A 19,562-nucleotide genomic window follows, 5' to 3' on the forward strand; every position below is an offset into this window, starting at 1 on the left:
AAAAAACTATGATTTTGTTATTTTTCTTACCCAATTAATGACTGCACTTTCTATATATTATTGCATGTGAGGTAAAAGCTTCCTTCCACTTTAAACACTTTTAGGCATTTTTTTATTTTAATAGCCTACGTATGTCACTTTATATATATTTTTTATACTTAAAAACTATACATTTCATTATTTTTCAGACCCAACTAATTACTCATCCACACTTCCAATAGCCTAGGTTGCACGCACCTTTCTCTGACATATAAAATTTTGAGTTTGCATTTTGTCTTTTGTGTAGCCAAGTTCATATGAACACTTTACAATATTTCATCAACGTAGTTTATTTTGAAGCCTATTCCGATCCCTACAAAGTTTAGAAAAGATTGTGTTGCACTAACTATAGAAAAGATTGTGTTGCACTGACAAGAACGTCAGAGACTGGCGTGTCATCAGGATGGTTGCGTGATGTCGGTCAGCCCTACTGTACATTACAGTGAACATGAATGCACATTAAATAAAAGGCATTTAGGAGATTATCCACACATTTTTCCCCTGGCCTTTATTTGTTCGTGCTGACCATGCCCCCAGCCACTATTAGAGGGCTGGCGTTTAATTGACTACAGGCTTTTAGTTGAGGAATTATGGTAATTCTCTCGTCTAAGGGGATATGAGGGGGGAAGTACGATCATTTGAATATACTACTGGGTTTCTAATGATACAAAGCTTAATGCTAAATTGCTGAAGTAACCCTTTAATATTTTTTAAATTGTAATTTATTCTATTTTCTAGCTATTTTCAGCAGCTATTACACTGTAAAAAATTATTTAGAAAAAAAGTTACCTGGTTGCCTTAAAATTTTTAGTTCATTGAAATTAAAATATTGAGTTAATACAATGAACATTTCTTGAGATTTGACAACCTGTATTAAAATATTATTAAAAGATTTTTTAAGCATATTGGGTAATTGTGTGTTTTATATTTCTGATGATGCAGTAAAACATGCCATACATTTTTTATGTGGTTCAGATACAAATATTTAGAGTTTCTATTTATTAAACAAATTTCCTTCATTGTATCAACTCAGATTTTTTATTTCAATAAACTCAAAATTTTAAGGCAACCAGGTAACTTACTTTTTTATGTAAAACCAACAAAAACCAACACATTTTTTTACAGTGTACTCGTCTTCAGCATCATCACATGATCTTTTAAAAGAAAAAGAAAAAAGTGAAATAACATTATATCACTTTTGATCAACTTAGTGCCTTACAGAATTATTTTATTTTATTTTTATTGTAGATTTTAAGCATAAGCATATGAATATTTTAGAAGAATCATCAATATTTACAAAAAGCAATTTTGCTCTTTTATCTTTTCTGCATCTATAATTCATCTGCTGCAAAAATATTTGCATTGTCTTTAAGATTAATAATCCAATTAATGAACACAGAAACAGTCAAAAAATATTTCTGATATTTCCTGGAAACTGGATAAGATGTAAACAATCCAATTTATCTAGAAAACATTAATGTTGGCTGCACCTCCAACAGCATCAATTCTCACATATTGCTGCTTCAAACCGACCTGCTATTGGTAATCGAGAAGAGATCAAGAGAGATGTAAATAGACTGTTCTGAGAGGGCCTGCACAGTAAGAGCTGTTTAGTCTCTTTTCAAGGATCGTGAGCTTCATTCCAGATCATTTCTTCCTAGTTTTACACGAAAATACAGTATATGCGTTTTTGGCTGTGTGCTACCACTAGTGATACAGTGTTATAAATGAAGCGCTTCCTTATTGCAGAGGCTTGTCAGTCAAGAGTGTAATGCAATTATGATTGACATTTTATGAACCAGAGGTTATGGGAACTGCTCTCATTTTTTGATGATGTGCAGTGAAAAAAAGACATCTCGCCAAACTTTGCTGTACTTTTTTTGCCAAGTCTATTGTGATGAAAAACCGTCCACACAGAATTAAGGCGGTTTAGCCAGAGGAAATGGTATTGGTCACCCTGCCAAAAAACTAATGAAATATCTGATAACAATTTCCCAATAAGGATGATGATTGCTATATTCTACACAGTTTCGTTCAGTTCTGAAAACAGTGTCCTAGCAGAATACATATCAAAAACATCAACCGAATGGCTGTAATACAGGTACAGTAAGCCCTCCATCCCCTAAAACAAACTAGAGCATGCTTACTTATCTTATCAAACTAATATGAATCATATCTGAAATCTTTTTGCCTGGATTATCCTTTAATATCTTTCAAAACATTATTTTAACTATGTTATTAATAAAACTGAATCTGGGCTAACAGGTTCAAATTGGTGTTGTACTTGAAAAGTGCACGGGTGGGGGTCTTATTTATGAATGAGCACATTGTGTCCTTCGGTTTCTCAGGAGGAGGTTTTCTCTTGGCACGATGTGTAGATAAATGTTTTCTATGTATTCGGTTTCACTGGAAAAATGCTATGAGTTCACATTAACACTCGCTGGCATTAGCAAAATATATCTCGCAGATAATGCTGACGTTTCTAATCGATTCCGATCTGGTTCAAAGTCCTCTCTCTGTCTCTCTCGCCACATGTAAATTCATCATCTTAATACAGCGCGTGGTCCTTGAAAACGGATGACACATGAGATGGGAATTGTGGACCGTATCAGATGGTGTCATAGCAACAGTTTAACACAAACGAAATCTGTTTCCACAGCCAATGACACAAGACCCTCAACAACAGCCCTATTCCCAAAAGTGATTGTTTCTTAAAAATGTCCCTACAATGTTTCTCAAAACTTTCACATGCAAAAGTTCCTTAGTATCTGCATCGGTCAAAAACCCCATTCCCAAGGATCTCTGTGCCAGCCCGGCTAACCCTAACGACTTGTACAGCTGCAAAATGGGATTAAGTTACCGTGGCAATGAATGACATGAGCAGGTTGATTGGCTTGTGTGTAAAAAGACCGAGGTAATGTATCTAAATGTTTCCATCTTATTTCAGAGCACATGGTTGACATAGTGAGGAGGACATGTTGCACCACTGTTTTTTCATATGATACACATTTTCTCTTCAGCTGAAAAGCACGTTTGTTTTCGATCACTTAGGATGTGGCTGTGCACATGTGAGCCATTTTACAGTGTGGTTTGTTGGTGTATCATCATGCTATCTGTTTATCTGACTAGGCTACGATGACGGCGAGGGATTTATTGTGTAGTAAATATCCATGTAAACGCATGTCGTCCCTCGGATGATCTGCTTTCGGCCGTGTCCAGAGGAGAGGGCTGTCTGTTATGTCTCCTGCCACAGAGATAAGCTCTATCTGTTTACATTTCAGCCTGTTTCACTGTCTTCTCTCAGATAGCCTTGCCAGTTTCTCTCCCTCCCTCTCTCTCCCTCTCTCTCTCCCTCTCTCTCTCTCTGTCTCTCTCTCTCTCTCTCTGAAAACTATATATATACAATCTCTTGAAAGATGTACAGTAAGATGTACAGTAAAAGTACTGTGTTTGGACACTTAGACGTTTAGAAATGTATTACTTGCACTGCATTACATAAAATATCAAGCTAAATGAAATCTGCAAAGAAATTACTTTTGAGAAGATGAGTAGTTACAAATAATTTTAATCGGCTAGTGTTGCAGTGATTTTTGAAGTCAGGTTCACACAGGTGTCTCTTACAAGTTCATTTTATTAAGAAAAGTTCAAGTATATTTGTAAGTATGCTTTACTATACTTTGTAAGCATTTTTTTGTAGTAAGTATACTAATATTAATGTAATAGTAGTGTCCTCATGCACTATTTCAATTCTACTTTAAACTAAATTGGCTCAATTTTCAGTGTACAAAATGTTCACACTTTAGTTTGGGGTCCAGTTCTCACAATCAACTAGCTATTAACTTTGACTTCTGCCTCAATAAACTCCAAATTGCTGCTTATTTATAATTAGTAAAGTAGTTTTAGGTATTGGGTAGGATTAAAGTATATAGAATATGGTCATGCGGAATAAGGCATTAATATGTGCTTTATAAGTACTAATAAACAGTCAATATCCTAGAAAAATCATGCTAATAAGCAACTTGTTAAAAGTGAGAAATTGACCCTAAACTAAAGTGTTATTCTTTAAGTGTAACAAACTTTAATAAACTTTGTAATAAAAACTTTGAGCACACAACTACGTTTTTAATTTGTACTAAAAATACACTACAAGTGAACAGTAAGAAAAAAAGACAGTATGTAAAACTATGTGAGAAAAAAAGTGTTTAAAGGTCCCGTTCTTCGCGATTCCATCTTTCAAACTTTAGTTAGTGTGTAATGTTGCAGTTAGAGCATAAAGAATACCTGTAAAATTATAAAGCTCAAAGTTAAATGCCAAGCGAGATATTTTATTTAACAGAAGTTCCCTTTCAAAGCCTACAGCGAACGGCTGGTTTGGACTACACCCCTGCACTTCCTGCAGAAATTACGTCACTAGAATAGTTTGTTGACTAACCCTCCGCCCACAAGAACACGCAAAATAGGGGGCGTGGTCTTGTTGCTCTCCCACGTGGAGAAAAAAGCGCGCATTCAGCGCTTGCATCTCCTCGTTATGGTAAGAGGCGGGACCTTTCCGGGCAAAGTGCGCTAAGCTGCTGTCCAATCACAACACGGGAAGCGCTGGCCCAATCAGAACTCATTACGTATTTCTGAAGGAGGGACTTCATAGAACAAGGAAATCATCAGGCCGTTTTTAGGACAGAGAAAACAGCGCTGTACAGATAAGTAAATAATGTGTGAAAAATACTGTGTTTTTTTACACGCGAAACATGAACTTATGTTATATTGCACACTTTAAACATAATCAGAGCTTTGAAAACACGCGAAGAACGGGACCTTTAATAGGCTACTCAATCAAAAGAGTAAAAACAGCTACAAGCCAAGTATAATAATTAATTATATTTTTAATATCTTCATCAAAAGATTGAGTAAAAGCATAGGCTAAATATAAATTAGTCAGTATAAATCAAGTATACTTAAGTGTCATTTTATGTATATTTCTGAGAAGTACATAAAAAGTATTTTTAGTTTTAGTTTAAAAGAAGTACTCGGTTTAAAAGATAACTAGCACACTTGAATAAACTTCCTTTTATGTAAGGGGTCCCAGAAGGTCAACCATAGATATAGATCATCGCATTAACAAATATTCAGTTTGGTGTGATATTTTGTCAGACAATGCAAATACATTTATGTGAAGTGTCCAAATATTTTCAGGGGCCACTGAGGAACCAGGATCCAGACAGATAAAGTGTGTCAGAGAAGGACTGGAGCAGAATAGAAGGAAGATCACAGGTCAGACTGTAAAAACATTCCCATACTGCCCTTCCCCCCCCTCAGTCATTCTCCCCCTCACACCCCCACTACTTCCCTGAGCCCTTCCAGCCACCACAGTGACTCAACACAGCCCTTCCAGCTCGCTACAAGAGCTTCTTTTGTATGTCTTTTGTACAGGGCTCAAGAACCAGTCCACCACAGAATGGGTTTAACTCATTCTTAAAACATCAAGAAGTCATTTATATATCCCTAAAAAAATACATATATGGTTCTACCACATATCTAAAAATAAAAGTTTAATTTCATTAGTCTCAAAAATGGTCAGTCACTTGAATGACCAATGATTACGATATCATCATCACCCCAAAAAAAGCCTAAAATTGTTCAAATGAAATGCTTTATTAAATGTTGCCATTGTGATGACAGTAATGCATTCTGTGGTCTGTCGACATATAACAGGACCCCATCTGCAATTTCTTTGCATCATCTTTGCACCTACAGCTGAATAAATAGATGGAAGGAAGAAAAGTTCACTCAGAATTTAGAATGCAAATAAATGCAAGATAGAAGGCCAATCCTGATTCAGAAAGAAAACATTACAATGACATCATTATGGCCATCCGTCTAATGTAAGCTAATAGGAGATTTTAAAAATCTAATTCAAATGAATATATACAGTTTGCAAACCTCCAAGAAATGTGTTGTGACGAAGAAGAAAGAGAAATAAAAGGAAAAAGAAGGGGTAATGAAATTCAAGTGAGGATTATTTGGCTCTGAAGAATAGGACTTAAAACAGCTCACCAGAGTCCAGAGTCAAATCACTTCTGTCCAATGAAATTTCAGACTGTAGAATGAGATCTTTCAAAGTTATAGGCTTAAATTACATACAGACACTGAAAGCAGATACTGTTTGTTTATTGCTTGTAAATGTGTTTCTGTGTCCCCATTTATTACTTTATATGTGTTTGTTTGTTTTAAAGTTATTTTTTGTTAGTTAATAATTCTTAACAGACAATTATTTTGATTTATTATTTATTTTAAAACAAATAAAACTGCCCCACGTTATATTAGGTGGCCTTAAGTACTATGTACTTACATTAAAAAAATAAGTACAATGTACTTTCTGTGTTCAAATTGTATTGTAAAGCACTTTTGCTGATATTGAGGTGGGATACGGGTAGAGTTAGGGACAGGTGTGGTGGTGTGGGTCAGTTTAAGTGCCAACTGTGTAATTACAAATGTAACTACAGAAATTAATTACAGATGTAATTACATGCAGGTATTTTTTAAAATGAAAGTACAATGTAAAAACATGTATGTACACAATAAGTCCATTGTATCAAATTATTAATTAAAATGTTAGTACATAGTTAAGGCCACCTAATATAAAGTGGGTCTAATAACGCTAATTATTTGTTATTATTATTTTTAAAAAGTACAAGTAATAGACAAATAAATTTGATATTCAGAGTTAGTAAACTCAGATCAGATTGCAAGGTGCCTAAATATTCCCATCCCAAACACAGCTGTCTTCCGTGATCCTCGATAATAACAAACAGACTCTTTTGCTAGTAGAAGATCTGTCTAACAGGAGATTGCCTGTACTGTCATTAAAAAGGAAAAAAAAGATCTGTGGTCCCCACTTGTGCTGTAGTCAGCATCCCACTGGGTGAACAATACGAGCTGACTTCCTGACCCCTTCGTCTGGGGATCCTAAAAACAAACAATGGGACCCTTAATTAACATCGGCCATTCCCAGCACTAGGCCCTTCCTGACGGTCCTGATTCAGACCTGAACACAAAGCTTGCTGTTATTCCTCTGACACCATCTACTGTGCTCGTGTGCCCTGCTCCTCAGTATGAACGCTGCCAGTTAGGCCTCTGTAATATTCATTTGGAACAGAAGAGAGAGCACCATCGACCCTTTCACATCCTGAGGTCAAAAAATATGAGCGATGGCATTCAGTCTGGAATCTAGTGACTCCGGTGAAAGGGATGGATCAGTCAGGGTTATCTGTTAATGATACGAGATGAGCTCATGGTTGTACATTAGCTTTTCTCCTAAAATGGGCAGGATGTGTTTCCATGTTAGATAAGGACAAACAAATGGCCATTTCGCTGGAGTTTTTAGGTTGGTACAATGTAATCAAAGGAACTTGTAGGTCGTACATGGTCTTGTAACAACAAACAACCTCTTTGTAACAATCCCAATGACCTTGTGCAGGTTTATGGTGTCTTTGTCTGTGGCTTAAAAGTTGGTGCCGTACAAGAGCGACTTTGAACAATAATTCAGAAGGTGACTTCCTGTGACTAACCACTGGAGAAATCCTAAATTCTCACATCAAGTTAAAGGCTTAGTTCACCCAAAACGACTCACTTCCTTCTGCAGAACACAAAAGAAGATATTTTGAAGAATGCAGTTAACCCTTTAGAACCTGAAGCTAAAATAGGTAGTTTTCACATATTTAGACTGTAATTTTAATACATTTGTGTCTCATTTACTAAGAATGCGTACACATAAATTTGTGTGTGAAATGCAAACGATTTTAAAAACAAATCAGAATTCACCAAATATTTTGTCATTTATTTTTTCTACATTTACAAAACATAAAGAAACAATAAAACCACACTAAATTAACTTACTCTGTATGGCTTTAAAGTTGTGTTAAGATTTTATATTTTATCCTAACATGATATAATTACATTGAAGTATATTGCATTAATTGTATTGTATAATCCATATATAACATGATTAAATAATACAATTTAATTAAATTAAATACATTCGATCATTTACAAGAAAAGTTGTGTTATTGCTTCAGCTGTGAGGTTTCTCTGAAATAATGCAGCTGGCTAATGCAAAGTCTGTAATCTGGCTCTTTATAAAATGTGTTTATTGTGAACTGGTGAGAATGGTACACTTGGCATTGCTCAAGGATCCGGGTGAGAGCTCGTCAGCAAACAAACGAAAACAGCGGCAAGTTTGACGAGAGTGACGAAAGGCTGTAAGGAAAGTGAGCCTTACATGGAAAGGGTTTGGATGTGTTTTATGGAAATGACTAACCTTGTGCATGTGGCCGCTCATTTAAAATACTCCACATTCATAAACATCAGAACGAGGTTAAGAACAAATTAATGTGCGTACAAACAATTTGTGAATCATGACCAACACATCCCTGAAATATCTGTAGAGAGCATGTCAATTAAACTCCCCCTGTAAATGCCGCATCGACACGACGCCATCATTAAACCTGTCTCCGGCATGACGACTCCAATCTTTCAAATAATTTTACGGACAATATCTATGCTGTACCGATAATGCTAGCCTGCAGCAATAAACAAGCCAAAGAAGATAGCAAGATATTGCATTTTTCCTGGTTATGGAAGAACACAGAACACAGCTTTATGCATTTATTATTGCATAAGCTTCCTTCTATTTGTTTTCCAGACGGAAACATACACCCGTCGGCAGGCAGATGAATCTCAAATAGGGAAATAATATTCCTTTCTTGATCTCTGTGTGAGTGTGTGTGTGCTTATATCCACCAATCGAGCGGGCCAAGTAATACAAACATAATATTTTAATCAATTGCGGGTGGATGAGAAATAAATCATTGTGTTTGTTTGATAAAGATGTTTACGAGCCCCGTGATCGAGAGAATCATTCCAGCTGTCGCTTTCAAAATAATCCCCCCCTCATATGAGCTGACAGGGGAGCTGAAGCTCAAAAATATGTTTTTGAATGTAAAAACCACACAAATGTCATTAGTTGACCTCAGACAACAGTATAAACATTTTTTAAAAGCCAGTTCAAGACACCTTTAAATTTCTACTATATTACTGATCTGCCCACATTGACACTATGACAATTGAAATTAGCTGGATGAAATCACCGTTTTCTCTAGAGCGGCTGTACAGCCAAATCAAATTTTGTTGCATTATTTTCATGTTAACACTGTGAAGCTGCTTTGAAAGAATTGGCATTTTGTAAAGAGCGCTATATAAATAAAGGTGACTTGATATGAGTTGAATCAGGGGGAGAACACTCTAACCTGCCACGCTCTGTATCTCTCTGTTCAAATCCTTCCTTCCTTCTCTCTTGACGAAAGCTGCTGTCATTAGCTGGAAAGCCTGGAATTGCCATAAGCCGTATATTGCCAAAAAGAGCGTGTTGTCTACTCTTAGAAACATTTTGAAATATTATATAGTGCAAATGGTTGAGGAGTTACTGTAACATGAATACAGCTTGGCTGGATGTGTCGGCGACGACACAACACACCCTGTTAAAAACGTTTTTTTTTTACCATTGACTTCCATTGCATGGGCAAAATATTATTCAAAATATCTTATTTTATGTTCCAAAGAACAAATACAGTTTGGAACAACATCAGGGTGTGTACGTTTTCAATTTTAATTTTTGGGTGAACTACGCCTTTAAGAAATCAGATTGGTGCCAGAAAGAAAGAGCAAGGTTGTATTAAACCAAATACAACTAAGATGAACTAAAAACTGCAGAACATCTTTAAATCATGATCAAAAGGCCACAAATCAAAGTTTGTCATGTCCTTTTTTTACCAGCAGATTAAATAATATTACTGTTGACATGCACTGCTTATATTTGTTTTCTTTCATTAACTTTTGTGCTCACAAGACCAGACATGACCACAACCTCTCACTGAGAAATTATTGAAATCTTTATGAAGGATTCTGGACGAATAAAAGTTAATGAAAAGATAATTACAATGGATTTATTAAATAATTACACTCAAAACTGTAGTCCACATCAGTGAAAGGCTGAATGTCTTAGTCTCTTTATCCAAGCAATATACCCCATCTACAGAAAGCAGGAAACGCTGTGATTGTTTTGAGGGTCTTTTTAAGACTAACGTCACTATGCCCTTTAATTTGTCCTCATGTCCTCTGTTTAAAAACATAAATAAACAAAAACAGAACAACTCTAAAGCAAAACACCAGACAAATTTGTGGGTTTCTCATTTCTAAATATGACAAAGGATCACAACTCTCACTTGAAGAGATGTTATCATTATCCGCCTCTGATTGTTGACATAAAAGTCTCATGCAAAGGGACATCTACAGGCCAGAAAGAGGGAGGCACATTTGCTGTCGTATCAGCAAATGTCAGAGGAAGAGTGCTATTCTCTGTGCACAGAACACAAAGCAGCTGGCAGGAAACCCGCTTTTCATATTCTTTTTAACTTTGATTTCCGTTTTGAGGAAGTGTGCTCTCCCTGGTGCTGGCCTTCATCAGCTGACTGTTTCCAATTCCTGACAAGGACTTCTCTAATCGTACCAGCAGTGAAACTGCTGCTTTATTAAACCAAAAAAGAGGCACTCTGCTCCAAACCCAATCACAGTCTATTGCATTGTTTCTACTGTCCAAAAGTTTGGGGTCAGAAGTCTCATACTCAGCAAAAATGCACTTTGTGCATTACATCAAAAATACACACACACACGTCTGGTTCACTATCTTTGTGGGGATTCTCCATAGACATAATTGTTTTCATACCATACAAACTGTACATTCGATCCCCCTACACTGCCCTGACCCCTAAACCTACCCATCACAGGAAACATTCAAAATTTTTACCTTCTCAAAAAAACTCATCCTGTATGATTTATATGCCAAGGTCAATTTGTAATACAATGTACCCCATTTGTACCCCACAATGTAATATAAACAAGGACACACACACACCCAGTATTCCTGTGATGACAAAGCTTAATTTTCAGTATTATTAGGATCAGTGTCACGTGATCCTTCAGAAATCATTCTAATATACTGATGTGATGCTCACGTAACATTTATTATCAGCAATGTTGAAAACAGTTGTTCTTCTTAATTGTGGAAAATGTGAGACATTTTCACAGATTTGTTTAAGGGAAAGAAGAAGAATATAATTTATTTGAAATTAATGCAACATTATAAATGTCTTTATCATGCTGGATAATAGTAGCCTGTCGTGGTCATACTCAATTCTAGTCAGAATATGAGTCTGAAACTGCTCCATTGGGCTGTGATTATGGGGCGTGTTTCAACCGAACCAGGAAAGACATCAATTGGATAGACCTACAACCAATCAGAGCAATGAAGTGACGCATTGTCAAATGTCAACTTAGTTCAACTGCACTGTGTTGCCAAGTCCTCGTTTTTTCCGCGGGTTGATTTCTATGTCCGTGGGTTTAAGTGACTATTTATGTGATATATAGACCCATGAGTGCGAATTTTAGCAGGCATCCTTGCCAAAATAACACACATTATAATCCCCAAACACCATTTTTTTCCCGGAAAACCCCCCGAGAAGCTATTGTTTAGGGCTAGAAGTTGGCGGGTTTTGTTGTAAAAAATTGGCAACCCTGTCTGCACACGCGCTGAAATCAGGCTAGAATACACGATCTTTGCCGGTGTTGTAAAAAAATAAAATAATTTAATGATACACAGAGTACTTGCCCAACATGATCATAATTTATGAGCAAAATTGTGAAGGTGAATGCAGATACAAACAAGCTCTCCATTTAGGATTCGAACAAATATAATCCAAGCCCCTTTGATGACGTGCATGATTACATTACTGTTGATCATCTGTCCATCATCGTCTAAAGCCCTCTCTGATGATTTCATTGGTCCGAACAGTTTCTGTTCGGGGATAATTACTCCTCTATGGAGCAAGACCAGACCGAACTGCCTGACCTAAAACAATTGTGGGCTAAATTTGGCTGGCATCCAGGCTAGGATAATAGTGTTACTTTAAAACAAACTTCTTCTGACCCAACATTTTTTACAGTAAAGTAATTAAACTGGCTTTAAACGTAATTATATTAATAGTCTTAGTATCAAATTATATGAATCAATGCAGTTTAAAGAGGCTTTTACTACTGTACATAAAAACATGTTTTGGAGCATGCATGAATGTGAGCACTATCTCTTTGCATTGCAACATCAGACTGGTTGTTTCCCAGGACAGTGGACTGACAGGCTGTGAGAAACACTCAGCAGCTGGTCTGAACAAACATGAATGCAAACAGAGTTATGAAGAAACATCACACTCAAATTAATTTACACAACTGCATTTTGTGTACAATAACATCAATTACTGTAGAACAACTTTGGAGCTGTTTATTTATAATAATGACAGTAAACTCAGTCAATGCCATAAAACTAAGCTTTCTTTTTTCAGCAGAAACATATGATCCCTATCTGATCCAAACACAATATCTAAATAACACATGTAGACAATTCACACACTATTAGGACAAACTGTTTTTCAACTGTGCAAAGAGATTTTTTATTTATGAAAAGACACTAGATTCAAACTACTCTTACAAGTGTAAAGTTAATGGTTTCAATAAATCTAAATAGTGACAGTCAGTTTAAGTTGGATTTCAAAACTGAAAACACGGATTATAAAAGACAACTGTTTTTAAAGCATTTCCCCATCATAATACAACATTTCCAGCAATGTTTGACGGCATGTTTTTGTTCAGAAGGGAATCCACTCTAACTCAGATCATAATTCTCTCTTGATTTAAATAGCTGCCTGAAATTTATCCTGAAAATAGATAAAGATAATATATAGTGTACAACAAAAGGCACACTTAGACAAGTCAGCAGAGGACACATCTGCCCAAGGGTCTCGTGATTTATACCACATCAATGAATATATGTGGCTTTTAAAACAGTCATTAAAAGTTTTCCAGCACTCTCAGAGCAACAGATCTGTCAAATGACCAAGTACACATTATATATACAGTACAAAGCATTTTTAACAATACATATTTCACACCTCATTACTTGGCCCTGACATAGTTTCTGATTGAAAATGAACTTGCTTATGTGTGTAGTTACAGCTACTTATTTGTTTCTATCAAGAAGCAGGAAATGCATTGTCATTTTGGCTCCCTATTAGAACCATGTTTATGTAATTATCTCAGCAAGAGACCGAGGAGAAGGTGACTGTCTCCTAAGAACTCAGTGATTGCCTCTTACATCAGAGTGTTTTCCTTTCACAGGCGGGAGCAGTTGTAATGGAAGTTTGTCTCAAACAAAGGTTTCTTGTCAAACGAAATTACACAACCCCAGGCTAATGTTTACAATTTCACTATCTTACATAATGATAACAGCATCAACAAATCATAAAAGCTTTATCGCTCTGACCAACAGCGGACAAAATGCTCTGTGAAAATAAAACATGCAGGTTCAAAAAGGAGTTCGCTTTAGTAGTAATGAAGTTGTCAAACTGTGAAGTGCTAAGGTAGATTTCACTCATGCTGATGATGATGGGGCACCATTTGTTCAAAATAGCCCCCAAAGTGTTGAATCTGCCACTTTAATCAATAGACTTGAGTGGCCAAAAACAGTTGGAGGAAATAAACCATGCAAAATAAGGGCAACATAAGTTTAAAAGAAAAAAGACGTGAATGAAAGTTGCATCACAAACAGCACATTTACGGATTCATTTTACAATATATACAATATATTTATCTATATTGTAACTATACTGACCTCCAGAATTACAATTGAATTCAGTAGTAAACTGGCTTCAACTGTAAAAATCTGCTCAAAAACAGAACATCAGGACACTGGAAGAAGACGAAACAGGCTATATATACACACACATTCCAGTGCCATGATCACGATTTGAACAAGAGATGTATTATGTCAAAAGAATAATGAGAGTGCTGTATGAAATCAATGGCATTCATGCGTTTTTGATTACCATAAAAGAATTTACAATTTTCCCATCAAAAGGATATGAAGACAACAGACCCCAGCCGAGTCTGCTCTACTGTATCTGGTATCTCACTGAAATTCTAACAAATACAGTACGCAGTGCTAATATTGTAAAACAAAATTACAGACAAAAATTCATTAACAAACTTTTTTTCATTTATAAAAGATAATGACGACCATATAAACAAAAATCACATAGTAAACCGCAAAATACAACGAGAAAAAAAACACAAAAAAACCCCGAAAAATCTAGAAAGAATATGATTGCTTCGAATAATCTGATAATAGTCAATAATTATTGTCCTGGTAGGGCTGCGTAAGCTGAAACTGATCAGTGAATGAACACTGGTTTAAGTGAAGCATTTTGCTACTAAGCAAACACTCACACTATACGTATGAGATTAGTCACATACATACACACACAATATAAACTAAATATTATATTAGATCAAATGTATAACATCAAAACATATTATAACAAACACAAGCTAGCTAAGTCACGTTGTGATTTCACGAACAAACAGTTATTTAGTAAAGCTGCCAATACTCATTTTTAGTAGAAACAACTCAATTTAATTTGAAGTGCATGTAGTTACATGAGTTTCTAAGTAATGTGTACAAGGATGATTTGAGCTCAACTAAAAGTTAAAAAAAGACAACAGAGAACAACTAAAACAATATTCACTGTAAAAAATTATATGATCAAGAAGTTATGACAACATGTTTTTTTTAATTAACTCAAAATAAGGTAAGAAATATTTACTTATTTTAATAAGTTATACAAGAGTCAACAAATTTTTAATTCAATTTAATGTAATTTAAGTTGAGATTATTCATTCAGCAAAGTTGATTGTACATAATTTAAGGCAGCATTTTTTTTATTGTTTGTTTTTACAGTGAACAAATAAGTTCAATGAGTTCAGCCACAAAAATAATGTCCATGCCTTTTCAGTGGTAATTTTATATGCCGTTTCTTTAGCAAATCCTGACAGAACCCTTTTACACCAAAAAAAGAGTTTGTGCTGGTGCAAGCTGTTATTTTAGTAGCACAACAATGTTATTTTCATTAACTAAAATTGTATGTTTTGAGTAAAATTGTCTGCAAATAAATATGGTATGACAAACTATTACATTTAAAATACTTCTGTCTAGTTTTCTAGCATGGTTTGAGCAACAAAACATCCAGCATCCCATGTGTTGCACAGATCCACTAACACAACACATCAAGCAGGGAAACTGTAAGTAGGAGACAGAAACATGATTGTCACCCTGTAGTATTTTCTCATACAACAAAAGACATTCTTTTCTGCACCCTGTACCATGTTTCGACGATTCCCTAACAAGACTCACATTGATCGGTTGAGGGTGGGAGTCAGAATACTTACTGTGAATGACATCCAGTGTCACTATGAGACTGTGACACAAAAAAGGGCATTGGCAATAGGGATGCATTGCAGAGGACATGACTCACGAGCTGAGCTTACATGCAGGGACTCTTATGCTTTTGCAAGCCGCATTCCAGCGCACACATTTTCCATGAGGAAATCCCACTGCACCTCTGTATGCAGGGTAGATTGACCCTCATCGACTGAAACAATCAAAAAATTCGCCTGGCATAATATAAACTAGAATTGGGCTACAGCTTTTTGAGGTCTCGGAAATTCTGGGTAATGAATGACAGCAAAACGGTTCCCGTTTAGCGGAACTTGTTTACATAACTCTCACTAGCTGCCCCCAGGCAGAGCAAAGCTGGTCAAACAGCTGCCTGCTCAGTGGTGTTCTTTTCCAACTAGCACTTCCTGCGGAGCTCCGCTAGGGCCAGAACCACTTCCCCTAGGTGACACATGTGAATCTGAACTGCACACACCAAAATACATAACCAACACGCTTCCTGCCCCCACGCTCTGCTCCAACCAAGCCATGACATTCCCTAATTCCTATCTGGTCAGAATGGCTGTGTTTTGATACTCTGCCCTTGCTCTGACTGGGGAGCTTGGCCCACTGTAGCTCATCTGATGGGAAACGAATGGAGACCTAGACGGTGCACTGGGAGAACGCATGAGAATGTGATTCTCAGCGCTGGCTTTAGATCACAGGTCCCGCTGTGCCCTGTGAAGTCAAATCCTCTGTGTTTGTGTTGGCAGGGAGTATGTAGTCCTCTGGACAGGACAAACCCTTAGTGGGGACCAGCTTACCCTGGAATTTATTTCCTCTGAGACAAGATCAGACTCAGCATGTTCATCATTTTCCAACTGTCCTTTCTGGTGTGAATCGAGGGCGAATCTTTGCATCTGGACTGTTAAATACGTGGATGTGCATATGACAAATGCAAAGTAAATCACAGAAAGTGAGACTCCAGGGGGAGGTAAAATACATCAGTGTTGAAATGAGTAGGTGTGGACACTGTCGTGGGACTCGACTTTTCTTGTGTTTCCACTGACATCCACACAAGCAACTGAAATTTAAAACACGACAGTTCTGACAGTGATTTACAGACCGGTCTCAGGCAAGTTTTATAGCCTATGGTGTTTTGTCCTAATAAAACTTAACATTTGTTCTTTTAGTATTTGTTTTCCTAAGCTGTTTAGCATGAGAGGGTGATACCAACTTAGTTAAACACTTAACCGTTGTCTAGATTGCTTTAGACCAGGGATTTTTAGCCAGGCTGTAGAAAATGTGTGAGAGGGAAAAAAGGATTTTATATTCTATCAGCGTTAACTGTAAATCTGCTCTGGAACTCAGCACTATATAATACAGTTGAATTTAATTGAAAATATTTATTATCCTTAAATAGTAGACCTTAATAGTAGTGGATAGAAAAAATATCCACATGATAAAATGTGCAACATTTTCCAGATATTTTAACAATTTGCTTTGGCTTCAGTACTGATTTCCTACACACAGGTCTTTTATACATGAAAACATTTGTATTTCATGTATTAAATTATATTAAATTATATATATATATATACAGTTTTTATATTTTAGAGAGAAGATTCCTCATATTCAGAGGTTTATAGAATCAGACATTTGAAATCCCCTTCTTTAGAGCACAGCCCAATAGCTAACTTATTGGCAATAACAATATCACAGTCAACATAACATGACTGCTATGTTTTTGCAAATTAATCCAAGATTACATCATAACACTGATACAACTAGGATTCAATCTGTTATAAACCTAATGGCACATGAGCAAAATTTTCCATCACCAGTCAGGGACAGCAAACACCTTTATAAAAACAAACATCAGTGTATGTTGACAACGTCAAAGCAAAAGTCTGTAAATTACTGGAGCCACGCTCAAAGAGGTGGAGATATTTTATCATGATAGGACTTTTAGCAGTCTGCAGGGAACCCTCATCATCTTTCATAAAGGGAGGTTTGCCACTTTAATCCCACATCTGGTCTGCATTACCATTCCATGCAGCTCTGACTAGAGTCTGGGCCTGAACAAGAACCTCACCCTGTCTCTGTGTCCAAAGACTATAAAACACTAACGGCTTGAAATTAAAGATGACACTGTCTCCTTTGCAAACACTTGTATTTTATCTTTGTTTCTGGACCATTTGCAAGTTTTACACAATTTTGTATTCATTAAATCAGTGTTGGAATGAAGAAAAGGAAAGATAAGACAAGGAAAAAACTCATCCAGCTCTCTGATATGCCTTTAACCGGTGCTCTACTTAAAACTACTCATTTGTGTCTAAAAAGTCAAACTAAAATAGTTTTTAAAGGAGCATGGATATATTTTTCCTTGTCTTGAGGGTAAACATCGCTCTAAGAATGCTCTTGCAATAGTCAGTCGAAACAAGACAATTAAAGGTCAGGGAGTGGTTTCTCATGATTTCCTAGTAAAACTGTGGATTTAAGCACATTTAAATCATAAACTTGTCACCTGTTTATCTCGAGGGCAAAACATTCTTACTCTGGCATCTCCTACTTTTTCAGCATCTTGCCTCACTGAGTCCATTCATACCACATCAATTTGAACATATGTTTAAATGTGTGGGCTTTTAAACATATTGTCATCCTTATATAGGTTGATTCAGGGTGATTGGGACACTTTTGCCATTGAGATGACTTGGAAAAAGTGTCCCAATCAACCCGAATTCACCCTACATAACCACCGCTTTATGAAACTTTTAGTTACATTTCCAAGAACCACAACGGCTAATATCACCTGCAAAACACAGGGGGCTGTGAAAAATGATCTGAAAATGATTGCACGCATAATTTCTTGCTCAACACATTTTGTGTGATATCCCTGATTATAATGTTTTTGTTATTATCGTCTAATGTTGGACACGAAAAGAGAATGAAAATCATATTTGAAAAAAGCATTGCTCAGTGGCCTTGTGTTACCTCTCAACACTTAGCACAGTAGCTCTCTGAGTTAACTTGATACACATGACTAAAAAGACAGAGAGATGCCTGTTTGACAAGTAGGCCAATGAGGCAACATGTCTCTGTGGCTGCTTACCTGAGGGCAGTCTTTGATATAGTGTCCCTTGTTGAAGCAGAGATGGCACAGGTAGTTTGGTGGAGGTCTCTTGCTGGGCTTGCGTGGCTCAGAGGACAGGGAGAGGTCAGAGAAGTGGTCCGTTAGAGAGTTCAGCCCATCCACTATGTTGTTTAGAGAGCCGTACGGTGACACGCTTTTGTATAAACCATTATTCAGGGCCTGTGGAACATAACAGGGAATCCACAATCCAAAAATTAGTTAATCTCAATGTGAATACAAAAGCAAAAAATAAAGAAACAATATATTTAAAGGGTTAGTTTACCCAAAAATGATCTTTTAATGACATCTGAGAGCTTTCTGTCCCTCCATTGACAGCCTACGCAACTACCACTTTCAAGACCCAGAAAGGTAGTAAAGACATCATTAAAGTAATCCATGTGTCTCCAGTGGTTTAATCTCAATTTTATGAAGTGACGCGAGTGCTTTGTTTGCACATAAAACTTTTTTATTTATTTATTAGTAATGTGTTATTTACAAAATGTTAATGTCTTTGTTTTAGTTGTTCAATGTCTGCTCTTGGGTCAACAACACACATACGTTGTGGTGTTGTCGTGAATGTGCACTGGAAATAATATTTGATAAATAAAGTGGTAAATTGTGTTTTTTAGAGAAAACAAAGCACTCGCGTTGCTTCATAAAATGCATTTACGATGTCTTTACCACCTTTTTGGGGCTTGAAAGTGGTAGTTGCGTTGTCTGTTAGTGGAGGGAAAGCAAGCTCTCAGATTTCATTAAAAATATCTTCTTTTTCTGTATACCGAAGATGAAAGAACAACAGGCTTGGAACAACATGAGGGTGAGTTAGGCCTAGTCCACACGTACACGGGTATTTTTATTACCGGAGTTTTTCCTCCTCCGTTTTAAAAAACAATCGCGTCCACACAAGCACGGTTTTTTAAAAAAATCTGTCCACATGAGAACGCAAAACTACGCTATGATTGGCTGCCTGATTTCCACATGGGTCCCATTCACTGCACCGATGCACATTGCACTGACTGA

General features: G+C 36.5%; 1 protein-coding gene across 1 annotated transcript in view; it reads right to left on the reverse strand.

Moving 5' to 3' along the window:
• zcchc24 (zinc finger, CCHC domain containing 24) overlaps positions 1-19,562 on the reverse strand; it is a 44,506-nt gene that overhangs the window by 21,281 nt on the left and 3,663 nt on the right. The window contains exon 2 of the mRNA XM_067422561.1: positions 18,522-18,722. Within this exon, the coding sequence (XP_067278662.1) occupies positions 18,522-18,722 (201 nt within the window). The remainder of the gene's footprint in view (positions 1-18,521; positions 18,723-19,562) is intronic.

This window comes from Pseudorasbora parva, chromosome 17 (genome assembly GCF_024679245.1).
Source record: "Pseudorasbora parva isolate DD20220531a chromosome 17, ASM2467924v1, whole genome shotgun sequence".
Taxonomy (NCBI): Eukaryota; Metazoa; Chordata; class Actinopteri; order Cypriniformes; family Gobionidae; genus Pseudorasbora; species Pseudorasbora parva.